At 44.7% G+C, this 16,067-nt stretch overlaps 1 protein-coding gene across 3 annotated transcripts in view; it reads right to left on the reverse strand.

The window, feature by feature from the left end:
- Positions 1-14,766, reverse strand: part of LOC125463314 (uncharacterized protein C3orf20-like) — a 180,379-nt gene extending 165,613 nt beyond the window's left edge. For 2 of the 3 annotated variants that reach the window (XM_048554469.2, XM_048554467.2), the window contains exons 1-4: positions 14,708-14,766; positions 4,646-4,715; positions 4,461-4,564; positions 3,194-3,717 (exon numbers count right to left, since the gene is read on the reverse strand). In XM_048554469.2, coding sequence (XP_048410426.1) covers positions 3,194-3,717; positions 4,461-4,564; positions 4,646-4,684 — 667 coding nt within the window. In that variant the 5' untranslated portion in view covers positions 4,685-4,715; positions 14,708-14,766. The remainder of the gene's footprint in view (positions 1-3,193; positions 3,718-4,460; positions 4,565-4,645; positions 4,716-14,707) is intronic. The other variant, XM_048554468.2, reaches the window with a different exon arrangement.
- Between the last annotated feature and the right edge of the window lie 1,301 nt (positions 14,767-16,067).

A 16,067-nucleotide genomic window follows, 5' to 3' on the forward strand; every position in this document is an offset into this window, starting at 1 on the left:
TAATGAGTGAAGAGCTGTTTTCAGTAACCATGTAAGATGCTGTCTGTGAGCTTTCTGCAGGACATGGGCTGAGTTCTGATGTCAGTGCTAAAGGAATAACACTAGCCATTTCACTTTACTGACAGGTGACCTCTGACCCTTTCTTCCATGAAGACTTATTCTAATCTAGTGTGTGATCCAGATAGGCGCCTTCGCAAGGTGATCTGTAAACAGCAAAGGTCTTTTACCTATCAGATTGAAGAATCCTCACTGACTCACACAGTGCTGAAGGCTACACAAAAACAACCAGTTGGTCTCAGACATTAACGCTTTATGGGCAGAACTTTGGATTCGGAATAGGAAATGATTTTTAAAAAGCAGGACAGCTCATGGTCAGGATGCACGTTGGACTCAGTACAGCAGTGTGTAGATCTACAAGGTGCACTGCAAAGACTGGGGCGGCACGGTGGCTCAGTGGTTAGCACTGCTGCCTCACAGCGCCAGGGACCTGGGTTCGATTCCACTCTCAGGCGACTGTCTGTGCGGAGTTTGCACATTCTCCCTGTGTCTGTGCGGGTTTCCGCCGGGTGCTCCAGTTTCTTCCAACAGTCCAAAGATGTGCAGGCTAGGTGGACTGGCCATGCTAAATTTCCCATAATGTCCAGGGAGGTGTGGCTTAGAGGGATTATGGGGGATGGGTCTGGGTGGGATGTTGTGAGGGTGTGTGTGGACTTGTAGGGCCGAAGGGCCTGTTTCCACACTGTAGGGATTCTATGACTCACCAAGGTTTCTTGGACAGCACATTCCAAACCCTCTCCCATCTAGAAGGGCAAGGGCAGCAAGTCAAGGCGGTGAGTGGCTTGTTCCCTCCGAGCTACTCACCATCTTGACCTGGAGATATATCGCCATTCTTTCAATATTGCTGGGTCAAAATCCTGGAACTCTATCACAGCACCATTATCAGTAGTCCTACACCTTATGGGCTGTAGCAGTTCTTGAAGATGACTCACAACTATCTTCTCAAGGGCCATTAAGGATGGGCAACATTGGTCTAGCCAGCATTGCCCACATCCCATAAACGAATGGAAGGAAAACACTGATTAGAGATGGTGAAGGAAGGATTGTCCAATGCTCTATACCTCAGTGCCAATCCTCTACACATGCTGACTGAGTGGTTTCTCCTCTTCTCCATGTGTAAGCAGGTTGACCCCATCGCCAATTTGTTCTGTCTTGCCTCCATCTACTTCCACCTCTGTGATATGACCCATTTCTGCTTCAGCCTATCTGAAACCTTCATTTATGCCTTTGTTAACTGCAGACTCAACCATTCCAATAGGGCCGGGACCAGTCTCTAAGGTTCAGCTATCTGTAGCTTCTCCAAAACTCTCATGCTCATGTTTAACTTTGTATCAAGTCCTGTTTCCCTTTCATCCCTGAGCTTGCTGCTCTCCATTGTCGGTGATTAGCAATGCTTCTTCCGAGAACTGTCTCCTGTTTCTGCATTTCTCAATTCTGTATCTGTCCCAATCTATCTTTTCGATTGGTTTAGCGGCAGAAGATTTTATGTTACAAATCTTAGAGGCTTGAACACAAACATCTAAGCTGACAATCCAGTGCAGTCCTGAGTGAATGCTTCACTGTCAGAGATACTGAGCCCAGACTGAGCTATTTAATCAAGGCCCTGGCTGAGGAATTTAATTAAGGCCCTGTCTGCTCCCTCAGGTGGGGTCAAAAGGTCCCAGGTTGGGAGGGTGAATAGCTGTTAATGGGGAGTGTTAGTGGCTAACAAGGGGTGGGTACAACAAACAGCCTGGTCAATTGCTGTTCATGGGAGCTTGTTGGGCACCAATGTGCTTCCTACATCACAACGACAACATTACAAATGTACTCCATGGTCTGCAAGGTGCTTCGTGATGTTCTTGGGTGTGTGGGGGAAGAGGTGCAAACAACACAATACAACTGCACTAACAAAGTGTGGAGCTGGATGAACACAGCAGGCCAAGCAGCATCTCAGGAGCACAAAAGCTGATGTTTCAGGCCTAGACCCTTCATCAGAGAGGGGGATGGGGAGAGGGAACTGGAATAAATAGGGAGAGAGGGGGAGGCGGACCGAAGAGAGAGATTCTATGACTCACCAAGGTTTCTTGGACAGGATTGTAGATGGTGGAAGTGTCGTAGGATGATCCGACCCCACCACCCAAGACATTTTTCCATCCCCACCCTTGTCTGCCTTCAGGAGAGACCACTCTCTCCGTGACTCCCATGTTCGCTCCACACTCACCTCCGACCCCACCACACCCAACACTTTCCCTTGCAACCGCAGGAAGTGCTATACTTGCCCCCACACCTCCTCCCTCACCCCCATCCCAGGCCCCAAGATGACTTTCCATATTAAGCAGATGTTCACCTGCACATCTGCCAATGTGGTACACTGTATCCATTGTACCTGGTTTGGCTTCCTCTACATTGGGGAAACCAAGCTGATGTTTGGGGACCGCTTTGCAGAACACCTCCGCTCGGTTCGCAATAAACAACTGCACCTCCCAGTCGTGAACCATTTTAACTCCCCCTCCCATTCCTCAGACGACATGTCCATCATGGGCCTCCTGCAGTGCCACAATGATGCCACCCGAAGGTTGCAGGAACAGCAACTCATATTCCGCTTGGGAACCCTGCAGCCCAATGGTATCAATGTGGACTTCACAAGCTTCAAAATCTCCCCTTCCCCCACCGCATCACACAACCAGCCCAGTTCGTCCCCTCCCCCCACTGCATCCCAAAACCAGCCCAGCCTGTCTCTGCCTCCCTAACCTGTTCTCCCTCTCGTCCATCCCTTCCTCCCACCCCAAGCCGCACCTCCATTTCCTACCTACTAACCTCATCCCACCTCCTTGACCTGTCCGTCTTCCCTGGACTGACCTATCCCCTCCCTACCTCCCCACCTATACTCTCCTCTCCAACTATCTTCTTTTCTCTCCATCTTCGGTCCGCCTCCCCCTCTCTCCCTATTTATTCCAGAACCCTCTCCCCATCCCCCTCTCTGATGAAGGGTCTAGGCCCGAAACGTCAGCTTTTGTGCTCCTGAGATGCTGCTTGGCCTGCTGTGTCCATCCAGCTTCATACTTTGTTATCTTGGACTCTCCAGCATCTGCAGTTCCCATTATCTCTGATACAATGTAAATGTGAGTCTACTTTACTTCAGTGATTGGCTTACCTTTGACAGTGCTGCGTGGGGCGCGTCTCTGATTCACCGAGACTCTTGTTTTCTCTTTCAGCTCCTCTGATATGGGCGCTGATCTGCTTCTGCTTCTACTGCTGTCAGTTATGGTGCTGGCCGATGTTGCACTGCCACGGGTCCGGCTCAGCTTCTGCGGGGGCTTCTTGGGCACACAGATTCTCTTACAAGCTGCCGTCGGCCACTGCTTCCTGTTGTAGGACACATCCTTGATGAGATCGGTCCAGCTGTAGTTCAAGATGTTCTCCAGGCCCCGGGGGAAGGGGATTCCAGCGACCTTGCAGTGAAGAATCATTCCATCAATCTCGGTCAACAGGAAAGGGGCAGCAGCTTTCAGGTTCTCAAAATACTGCACATGCTCATCTTCATCCGCAAGCGAGGAAACAAAGACATTGAGCACACTGGCTCCTGAGCCGGGCCGTTCAGGGGCCTGAACAACATCCTCTGCCTTATGCTCAGTTAAAACCACCGAGGCTGGCAAACGTTTTTTGGTCTTCCGTGGGCTGAAAGTAATGGCAGAGACAAATGGGTTAAAAAGACAATTTATATCCCAGACCTTAAAACCAGCACCACCAACTGGTGCTTGTAGCACAGATCTTCCAACTAACTCATTCACAGAGGCCACCTCCTATCTCCGCAAACCTCAGGAATGAAGCTCTCAAATCTCACAGAACGAAAGAATCCCTGATAGTGCAGGAAGAGGCCTATTGGCCCATTGATCTTCACCAACCCCCGAAGAACATCCCACCCAGGCCCTATCCTGGTAACCATGTATTTACCACGACCAATCCACCTGGCCTGCTCATCTTTGGACCATGAGAGGAAACCACTGCACCTAGATGGGGCCCAAGCAGACATGGAGAAACATGTGTAAACTTCACACAGACAATTACCCAAGGGTGATATTGAACCCAGGTTCCTGGTGCTGTGAAGCTGAGCCTTCCCTAAAGTGAACTAGATGGGTGCTTGTAACAACTGACAATGGAAACACGGTTACTGTTATTAGGATTCTTTATTATATTCAAATTTCACCAGCTGCCATGCTGGGATTTGAACGCAGGCCAAGTCTGTATCCTTAATGCTGCAGTGATTCTTTATGTGACTGAATGAATGCTATTCCAGGGTTGACTGCTGAACTTCAGCTATTTTACTTGTGTACAAAAAGTCAACTGTGACCACCTCAGCTGTAAACTAAATTTAACTGTAGCATCTTATCAGCAAACTAAGTCAACGTTGACTGTCTTACCTGCGAGCTATGTTAACTGTTTGTTGACCTTTGGGTGGAGTAAGTGCTTCAAAATCTCCTTTTCCTGGCTGTTTCCGTGGCTTTTTAAAATTGCTAAAACCTGCCTATTGGGAGAAAATTGGATTCTCACTGTGGGACCCTGTTGATTGCTTTAATTCATTTTAAAGAATCTGTCATTTTCTTACCTGGTCAAAGAAAAACAAGGGGCTGGTTTTCAAAGACATTGCAAAAATTGTTCAAATTCACTGAAGTCACCTGTTTAGACAAACGTTATTTTAGTTAAAGCCTGCTTTGAGTTTTCTCGATACATGAAAAAGAAACAACAAGCACCTTGAGAGTTTCTGCTGTGTTGCAGGATCTTGCTTTGTGGGACTGTAAATTGGAGAATTGATTTTTCTTTGGCACTGGGACTTCTCTTCCACTCAGTGAAAACTAGTGGCCAGAAACGTAGGACTTGTTGCAAATTCGCTGACCAGAGTTGACCAAAACTAAACTTTTGGTTAACTTTGTAATGCCTCTAGCAGGCAGTTTTTGCTTCTCGTTTAATTTAGTTTGTTTAAAGTAAAGAGTATAATTCTTCCCCAGTGGAATGGAAAATGGTTGTTATGCTATACTAGGGTTTTATAATAGAATATTTATAAATCGCTGAGTCTTTTTGCTGTCTAATTTGACATATGGACATTGGTATAAGTTGGTGTTGTTATTCTGAAACTTCATAATCCTTCCACTTCTTGTTACCTTTGGTACTCCCCCAAGGACCCAGCCTAGCTGTTATCCTATTTCTCACCTACATTGCTATCGTTTAGCAATATCACCCAAAAGTACACATATGTTTGTGAGCGTCAATCAATTCTACCATCCCTCCACCTACCTCAATTTAACCAAATTATCAAGCTTCTTGTTTGACATCCAGTATTGTATGAAAAAAAGTATCTTCCACTTAAAGATTGCGGTCCTTGACTTTGTCACTGCCACCTGCATTCCACTCCCTGGCTGTAGGTTGAGGCGAGTAGGTACGAAAAGGGGTTGGGGGTTTGTCAGTGAGGTGGGAGGGGTGAGTAGGTGGGAGAGAAGACGGACAGGACGACGGACCTGTACATCTTCTCTCCCACCTACCCACACCTCCTCCTCACTGACCAACCCCCATCCCAACTCCCTACCTGCACTCACCTTTATTGGCTTAATTCCCGCCTCCTTGACCTGTTCATCTTCTCTTCACCTATCTGGTCCTCCATCCACCTTCTATCATCGCATCCCCTGTCTCTATTTATTTCAGCGCCTCCTTCCCCTCCCCGATTTCTGAAGAAGGGTCCAGACCCAAAACGTCAGCCTACCTGCTCCTCTGATGCTACCTGGCCTGCTGTGTGCATCCAGCTCTACACCTTGTTATCTCAGGCTCCAGCATCGGCAGTTCCTACTATCTATGACTGATCTGTTTGTGTTTCAAATTTCATGTTCCCATCTACTCCTGACAACACTGATTCCCTGCTTCTGAGAAACTACCTATCTCCATCTTAGAAATATTCAATGATCCCACTTCCACTGCCTCCCGAGGCACAACACTCAGAGAAAAACAAATTCACCTCATCTCTGATCTAAAACTGTAGCCCTAGTTTAAAAAATAGTGTTCCCTAGTTCAGGACTCACCCACAAGAGGAAATATTACTTCCATCTCCACCTTTTTAAAACTGTTCAAGACCTTGCAACTTCAAACAATTCACCCCATACTCTTAAGTTCGAGTGAAAACTTCCAGTCAAGTCCAGTCTGTCCAATCTTCCCTTACAAAACAATCTGCTTATTCCAATTAGATATATGGTAAAACTGCTTCTGAATCACTCCAACAAATTTACATCCTTAACTTAAATAAGGAGGCCAAAACTATACATGATATTCAAGCCATGGTCTCACCAGTGCCCCAGATAAATGAAGCATAATCTCCTTACTTTTATGTACACTTCTTTTCATATTAAAGGTTGGTCTTTCATTTGTTTTTTTAAAAAATCACTTGCTGTACCTGCATACTAGCTTTTTGTGATTCATGCACGAGAATCTCCAAGTGCTTTGGCATTTCAGAATTCCAGTTGTTCTCAATTTAAGTAATAAGATGCTTTTTTTATTCTTCCCGTCAACGAGCACAATTTCACGTTTTCCCACATGATACTCCATCTGCCAGATTTTTGCCCACTCACTCAATCAGCAATATCTGTCTGCAACTTTCTTCTGTCTCCTGTACAACATAACTGTCCTACCTGCCTTACTGTCATCTACAAATTTAGCTATCTTTGTTTCCATCACCTATGTCATTTATATAAAGTGTAAAAACAGGATTGTTTGCAACATCCTGCCAATCAGAAAAAGACCCATTTATACATACTTTTGTTTTCAGCCAGCCAGCTAACAATCCAACCATGTTAATATGTTACTCCCACATCATGTGCTTCTATTTTGTACAATAACCTTTGATGTAACACTGTGTCAAATGCTTTCTGGAAATCAAAGCACAGTCCATCTCCAGACTCCCTTTATCCTAAACACATGTTACTCATTAGAAGAACTCCAATCATTTGGGTAAACATGACTTTCCTTTCACAAAACCATGCCGACTCTTCCCAATTACCTTCAGTATTTCCAAGTGCCCAGCTGCAATCACTCTAACTCCAACCCTACAACAGATATCAAGCTCATGAACTTACATGTTCTTGTTTTCTGTCTTCCTTCCTTCTTTTAAAGACAAGTTATATTTGCTGCATTCCAGTCTGATGGACCTTTCCTAAACTAACAGAGTTTGAAAAATTAACACCAATGCAGCTACCACCTCATTAGCCACCTTTTTAGAGGGGCTAGGCTGAAGTCCATCCATATGCAGAAACTTGACAATATGCAGCTCCTTCAGTGTGCTCATTATTGTAATTTGACAAACTCTTCTCTGCCTTCCATCTCCTGATTTACTCTGATCACTGAAATGTTTTTATATCCTCTATAGTGAAGACAAAGCAAACTATTTGCTCATTTCACCTGCCATTTCCTTATTATCTACTAATAGCTCCCTGTTCTAAATCTCTAGACACTAATTTTATTTAAACTTTTCCTTTCTAAATACCTGTTAAAAAAACTCTGGCCATCCCTTTATATGTTTCTAGTTAGCTTCCTCTCATACGCTAGATTGAGAGTACCCCCTCTAATTTCTTCATCCTTACTAACCATTTGGCAATTTTCTGCCATTCTTTATGACTGAGCTGAACACAATAATGCATTTTCCTTAAGTCTGGTGTTTTCCTAATTTCTTTAGTTAACTATGAATGGTAGGTTCCTCCAAAGGATTTTCTCTTGTGCACAGGAAGTAATGTCTGACAAATCTTTTAGAGTTTTTTGAAGAGGTGACTGAAAGGATAGATGAGGGTAAGGCAGTGGATGTTGACTATACAGACTATAGTAAGGTCTTTGACATGGTCCCACACGACAGGCTTGTCATGAAATTGGGTCGCGTGGGATCCAGGGATAGCTAGCTAATTGGATTCAAAACTGACTTGATGGTAGGAAGCAGAGGGTGATGGGTGAAGGTTGTTTCTAGGACTGGAGGCCAGTCACTGGCGGTGTGCCACAGGGATCCGTGCTGGGTCTTTTGTTATTTGCTACTTACTTTGGCAGCATGGTGGCACAGTGGTTAGCACTGCAGCCTCACAGTGCCAAGGACCCGGGTTTGATTCCCGCCTCAGGCGACTGTCTGTGCAGAGTTTGCACATTCTCCCCGTGTCTATGTGGGTTTCCTCTGGGTGCTCCAGTTTCGTCCCACAGTCCAAAGATGTGCAGGCTAGTTGGATTGGACATGATAGATTGCCCGTAGTGTTCAAGGTTATGGGGGGATGGGCCTGGATGGGATGCTTCAAAGGGCGGTGTGGACTTCTTGGGCCGAAGGGCCTGTTTCCACACTGTAGGGAATCTAATCTAATCTAAATGATCTGGGTGTGAATGTACAAGGCATGATTAGTATGTTTGTGGATGATACAAAATTAGGAGAGAGAGTTGATAGTGAAGAAGGTTATCAAAAATTACAGAGGGATCTTGATCAGAGAGGAAGTGGGCTGAGGATTGGCAAATACAATTCAATACGGATAAGTGTGAGGTGTTGCACTTTGGAAAGTCAAATCAGGGTAGGACTTATACAGTAAATGGTAAGATCCTGAGGAGTGTTATGGAACAGAGGGACCTAGGAGTACAAGTACCTAGTTCAGTGAAAGCAGCATCACAGGTAAACAGGATGGTGAACAAGGCATTTAGCATGCTGGTCTTCATCGGTCGGGCCATTGAGTATAGGAGTTGGGATGCTATGTTACAGTTGTATAAGTCATTGGTGAGGCCACACTTGGAGTATTGAGTACAGTTTTGGTCACCCTGTTATAGGAAAGACATTGTTAAACTGGAAAGTGTGCAAAGAAGATTTATGAGGATGTTGCCAGGACTAGTAGCCATGAGTTATAGGGAGAGGTTGGCCAGGATAGGACTTTATTCCTTGGAATGTAGGAGATTGAGGGGTGACCTTATTGAGGTGTATAAAATCATAAGCACATAGATAGAATGAATGCATATCTTTTTTTCCCAGGAATAGGGAATTGAAAACTAGAGGGCATAGGATTAAGGTGAGAGGGGAAAGATTTAAGAAGGACCTGAGGGGTAACGTCTTCACACAGAGTGCTGCGTATATGGAATGGGCTGTCAGAGAAAGTGGTTGAGGCAGGTACAATACCAACATCATGGATGGAAGGGTTTAGATGGATATAGACCAAATTTAGGCAATTGGAATGAGCTGAGAGGACACCACGGTCAGCATGGACCAGTTTGGGGCAAAGGGCCTGTTTCTATGCTGTATTACAGTGTGGCTCTATGATGCTATATATTTATTCTGAGCAAGGTGTAGTATTAAACGTCTTTCACCGTTTCTCTATTGATCTAACCTCTAGCCTGGTATCACAGTTCATTTAAGCTAGACCAGCTTTTATGTCAAGATATTTATCATTATTTAGGTTTAAAATACTAGTCATAGTCCCACTCTTCTTCCTTTCAAACTGGGTGTACATACAATACATTTTGTGGTCACTGCTGCCTAAAATGCCTCTACTTGAGCTCATTCATTAATCTTGTCCATAGGAGCAGAAATTAGGCCACTCGGCCCATCGAGTCTGTTCCACTATTTAATTATGGCTGTTAAGTCCTCAACCCCATTCTCCTGCTTTCTCCCTGTAACTTTGATCCCCTTGATAATCAAGAACCTATGACCAGGCCTCCACAGCCTTCTGTGGCAGTGAATTCCATAGATTCACCAGTCTCTGGCTGAAGAAGTTTCTCCTTATCTCCGTTCTAATAGGTCTTCTCTTAATTCTAAGGCTGTGCCCTCAGGTCCTAGTCTCTCCGACCAATGAAAGCATCTTCCCAACATCCATTCTGTCCAGACCATTCAGTATCCTCTAAGTTTCAATTAGATTCCCCCTCATCCTTCTAAACTCCAATGAGTATAGTCTTAGAGTCCTCAAATGTTGCTCATACGTTAAGCTTCTTATCCCTGGGGCCATTCTCGTGAACCCCGTCTGAACCCACTCCAGGGCCAGTACATCCTTCCTGAGATATAGGACCTAAAACTGCAAACAATACTCCAAAAGTGGCCTTTTACAACATTTCATTTCTATTCTAATCTGCTTCTCCTTGAGTCTAGAATTGCTCATCTAAGAAACTACCTTGAAAGAATTCTATGAACTCATTATCGAGGCTCAATGTTCTGTCCTTCTAGGTGGAGGTGGGCAGCTTTGTCTTTGATGGTGTCCAGTTTCTCAAGTGTTTTTGGAGCTGCACCATTCAGACAACTGGGGAGTTTTCCATCACACTCCTGACTTGTGAATTGTAAAGGGTGGGCAGACTTTGGGGAGTCAGCAGGTAAAGTTACTTGCTGCAGTATTGCTGGTCTCTGACCAGCTCTAGTAGCCACTGCATTTATGTGGTGAGTTCAGTTGAGTTTCTGGTCAACGGTAACCTTCAGGATGTTGATTGTGGAGAATTGGTGATGGTTGCACCATTGAATATCAAAGTTAGATTGACACTTATTGGAGGTGGTCATTGCTTGACATTTGTGTGGCATGACTGTTACTTGCCACTTTCCTTCCAAGTCTGGATATGGTCTTGGTCTTGCTGTATTTGGACATTGACTGCTTCAGTACCTGAGGAGTCACGAATAGTTTTGAACATTATGCAATTATCAGTAAACATCCACACTTCTGACTTGATGATGGAGGGAAAGTCATTGTAGAAGCAGCTGAAGATGGTTGGACCTAGGACACTACCCTGACAAACTCCTGCAAAGATGTTCTTGAGCTGAGATGATTGTCTGCCAACATCTACTCTTACTACCACCTTCCTATGTGAAAGATCTGATGCTAACTAGAGGAGAGTTTGCTCCTGATAACCATTGATTCCAGTTTTACTAGGGCTCCCCGATGCCACATTTGGTCTAATATAGCCTTGATGTCAAGGGCTGTCACTCTCCCCTCACCTCTGAATTTCAGATCTTTTGGCTATATTTGAAGCAAGGCTATAATGAGGTCAGGGGCTGAGTGGCCTTGGAGGAATGCATACTGTGCATCACAGTAGATTATTACTGAGCAGGTGCTGCTGGATAGCACTGTTGATGGCACCTACCATCACTTTATTGATGATTGAGAGTTGACTGGTGGATGGTAATTGGCCATGTTGGCTTTTTATGTACAGGACTCAGCTGGACAATTTTCCACATTGATGGCTAGAAGCCAGTATTAGAGCTGTGCTGGAATGGCTTAGCTAGGGGAGCAGCAAATTCTGGAGCACAGATCTTTAGTACTATTGCCAGAATGTTTTCAAGGCCATAGCCTTGGGTTTATTCAGTGCCTGCAACCATTTCTTGACCTTATGTGGAACAAATCGAATTGGCTAAGACTGGTATCTGAAATGATGGGAATCACTGGAGGAGGCCGAGATGAATCATCCACTTGGCGCTTCTGACTGAAGATTGTTGTGAATGGTTCAGCCTTATCTTTTGCACTAATGTGCTGGGTTCTTCCATCATTGAGGATGGGGATATTTGTGGAGCCTCCCCTCCGTTTACTTGTTTAATTGTCCACCACCATTCATGATTTGATGTGGCAGGACTGCAGAGCTTAGATATGATCCATTGGTTATGGGATTGCTTAGCTCTGACTAGCATTTAGCATGCAAATAGCCCTGTTTGGTCACTTCATCAGATTGACACCTCATCTTCAGGTATGCCTGGTGCTGCTCCTGGCATGCCCTCTTGCACTCTCCATTGAACCAGTGTTGATACACTGGCTTAATGGTAATGGTCAAGTTGGGGATCTTCCAAACAATGAGGTTGTGGATTGTGGTTGAGTACAATTCTGCTGCTATTGATGGTCCGTAGCATTTTATGGATGCTCAGCCTTGAGTTGTTAGATTAGTTTGAAGGCTGTCTCACTTAGCTCAGTGATAGTGCCACACAACATGATGGAGGTTATTCTCAATGAGAAGGTGGGGCTTCATCTCCTTCAGGACTGTGTGGTAGTCACCCTTAGTGATACTGTCATGGACAAATGCATCTGCAGGCAGCCAATGGGTATGGATGAGGTCAAGTGTGTTTTTTTCCATCTTGCTGGCTCCATCACCACTCATCGTAGACCCAGGCTAGCAGCTATGTCCTTGAGGACCCGACCAGTCAGTAGTGCTGCTGCGAGGCTACTCATGGTGATAGACATTGAAATGCTTCCAAAAGTTTCATCAGAAGAAGGAACTCTTTAAGTCACATCTTAAAGGAGGAAACAAAGTTGGAGAAGTTTAGGGAGGGAGTTCTGCTTATGTCGTTTGTGCCAGTGTGGAGACAACCTCTGGATATTCTCTCCCACTGTTTGTTTTTCTCTGGCCAACAGCAGATGTCCTGAATGAAGCAACATCTAGATTTTAAAATTCTTATCTTTGTTTTTAAACTCCTCTAATGCCTAACCCGTCTTTACCTCTGGAATCTCCTCCAGCCCCCAAAGATGCCGAGATTATTAAACTGCACTAATTTTGACCTTTTGAACATCTTAATTGATCCAAACAAAGATGGTTGTACCATCATCTGCCTGAGCCTCAAGCTCTAAAACTCTCTTCCTAAACTTCTCTGCTTCTGCTTCCTCCTCTAAGGTCTACCTTATAAACCTGCTTCTTTGATTGAGCTTTTGGCTTACTGGCCTAATATCTTCCTGTGGCTCCAAGGATAGGGGAGTCCAAAACAAGAGAGACATAGGTTTAAGGTGAGAGGGGCAAAATTTAAAAGAGACCTGAGGGGCAACTTTTTTCACACAGGAACAAGCTGCCAGAGGAAGTGGTAGAAGTGAGCACAATTACAATATTTAAAAGGGCATTTGGACAGATAAGTGGATTGGAAAGATTTAGAGAGATAGGAACCAATCACAGGCAAATAGGACTAGTTCAGTTTAGAAAACCTGGTCAGCATGCATGAGTTGAGCCAAAGGCCCTTTTCTATGCTGAAATACTCTACAAGTCAAATATTCTTGTACAATATGTCTGAATTCATCTTATTACATTGAAAGCTCCCTAAACTTTACACTGTATACGTTACAGGAAGGAGAAGTCAAAAGCGTTCAGGAAATTTGGAAACATCAACAACATGGTTAACAATTTAATACACAAAAATCATCTCTCAAAACAAGTGGTGAAGCCTTAAATCACAGACCTTATCTCCTGTTCCTTAACTCCACCCTTCCTTTGCCATAGTCATAGAATCATACAGTCATAGAGTACGGAAACAGACCCTTCGGTCCAACTAACCCATGCCATCACCCCCTTTGCTGTTTCCAATGCATAACATACAAGGCTAGTGAGGCTTCCGTGTTTCTCCCTCCCTTGACTCCATTCTCACTGGGCTGGCATCCTTGATTGACAAGACATCTCAGACCCTGATTGGATCTGGGTTATCACAAGAAAAACTTTCCCTATCCAACACATTCTATGGTCATTTTCAGCAGACCCCATGAAGTTGTCCAGTCTTGGAGAACCCTGAATAGAGAATCAAGGGACTATAGCATTGATTCAAACTAAAGAGAAATAAAAAAGAAAGTCTTTATAGTTCAAATGACAAAAAAAAAATCAAAGCAGGAATGGCGCTGATTAAGGTTTAAAAAGGAAATCTCCATGTGGAGACTTATCATAATAATAACACCCGGGTAATGTGTGGACATGCTGTCACAATCCTTTCTCCCATGCTAGTCGAGAGGCTCTTTAGTTGTTGGAAACATCAATAATTGATGTTTAACCATAAATAAGTTTCAGACAAAGGGGCTCTTACCTTAGATAAAAAGGTAAGGTTTAATACATTTGAGTAAATACTTAAGGTTACATTACACGACGGTAACATGAGTAGACGACATGACTATTCCCAATTACAACTGCCTGATAATGTGAACTGGCCATGCTCCATCACAAATGGCTGTGTTATGTCTCAGAGTAGTCACGGTTCAGCCTAGCTCTTGGGTTAACCCTCTTGCATCCACTACTTCATACAAGACAGTGGGAGGATCTGCTGTTTATGACAATTAACAATTAAGGTATGTTTGTGGTCACCATTAGGTTAGGGCTTAATTTCTGATTTTTGTTAAATTCAAATTTCACCAGGGGCTGGGACCATAGACTCTTAGTCGAGTGCTTTCACCACAATGACACCCACTTGTCCTTAGCCTCAATGGAAATGGTAAATCACGATCAAGCTTGTTAATGGCTAGAGACAGCAATTAGGTTAATCTGCCTTGGACTCTCAGGGCGGGGAAAGTAAAATTTGCGGCTTTAAGTGAGTTTTTGATCTAGAATGTTCTGCATCGTAGCAGATTCCAAAGAGAACTCTAACTGAGAACTGTGCAGATCTAAATGCAATATTGTAAGTAAATACAAACTTCGGTTAATGCCCATGAACAATGTTATAAAAGCGATCGTGAGTCACGGCAGATATTCCAGCCTCATTTTACTGCCCTTCGCTCATCCCTGACCAGGTTCAGCTAAGCACAGAATCATAGGATGAGGCCATTGGATCCATCGCGTCCATGCAAGCAGCCTTGCTCCTTTAAGGGTGTTGTCTGATACCAGTTTTATCGTAACGATGCCCCTACTGATAAAGTGCAGGATCCCAAACACCTTACTAACGGTGCTCTCACACACACACACACAGTTACGGACTCACATATATTACAGACAGCCGCCAACACAGGCACTCACGGTCACTCAGATTTTTCTGGTCACACTCCAGCAGTCAGGATCCGAGCTGTCCCCCCGACTTTCACGGCCCTTGTGCCCGCTCCCTACCCTCCCACCCCAGCACCGGCTCCGGCCCCGGCTCCGGCTCCAGCTCGGACTCGGGCTTCTGCGGCTGGAAGCCGGCTCCTTGTTCTCGACTCTCCCGCCGGGGCTCGGCGTCTGCCGGTTGCCTGGGCGACACACAGTGTTTAGTTCCAGTTCTACAGGACAGAGCCGCCTGGACTGGCCCACACTGGACCGGGGCACAGACTGAATAGTCTACGCTGCTACTCCAACAAGGTATACCCTTGTGACACCCAAATAATATTAATTTATACTCAAATTAACATCTTCACAATGGAATATTAACGCCTAATTTCTTTAACATTTGTACAATTTTATACATTATTTACATTTTTATACATGAATACATTTTAATACATTATGTACAAATTTTATACTTGAATACTTCTTTTATACATTATACACTTTTTAATACATTATATACATTTTTATGTACATGACCACCTTGCTGTGTTGGAGAGGTTCAAGTGCTCCCTCGATCCTAAGAGCAATGCCGTTGGAAGTTCTCAACTCCTGACAGGGTCATCCCTGTACAGTAAGGGTCAGAGGGCAGGAACCAGACAAAACGCAATCCAAAACACGTCCTTAATATCTCCCATGCAACGTGTCCAACTCCTGCCGTGCATACAAGCTGCACGGTGATTGGCATGAGATGATGTGCAAGATCAGCACGTGGGGTGGCATGTGGCTCAGTGGTTAGCATTGCTGTCTCACAGCGCCAGGGACCTGCTTCAACTCCACCCTCAGGGTACTGTGTCCAGTTTGCACATTCTCCCTGTGTCTGCGTGGGTTTCCTCCGGTTTCCTCCCGTAGTCCAAAGATGTGCAGGCTAGGTGGATTCGCTGTGCTAAATTGCCCATAGTGTTCAGAAATGTGTGGATTATAGGAGGAATGGGTCTGGGTGGGATGCTCCGAGGGTTGGTGTGAACTAGTTGGGCCAAAGGGCCTGTTTCCACACTGTAGGGATTCTACAATCTGGCAGTTCCTAATTTCAAACCTGCACCAAGGCAGTAGAAAATCAATTTAGTCCTTTCATTTGTTGGAACAGAAACAGGGGAGACTTTTGGCAGCTCTCTCACAACTGAGCTGCCCTCTTCAGAATCTACTCTACTCACCCTGTACAGGGAAAATGTTAGGAAGGATCTAGGATTGAGCTCAGCCACATAAAGACCCACACAACCCAAAGACCAATGGAATGGAATGTGCTAGGTGGACAATTATAC

This window comes from Stegostoma tigrinum, chromosome 25 (genome assembly GCF_030684315.1).
Source record: "Stegostoma tigrinum isolate sSteTig4 chromosome 25, sSteTig4.hap1, whole genome shotgun sequence".
Lineage (NCBI taxonomy): Eukaryota > Metazoa > Chordata > Chondrichthyes > Orectolobiformes > Stegostomatidae > Stegostoma > Stegostoma tigrinum.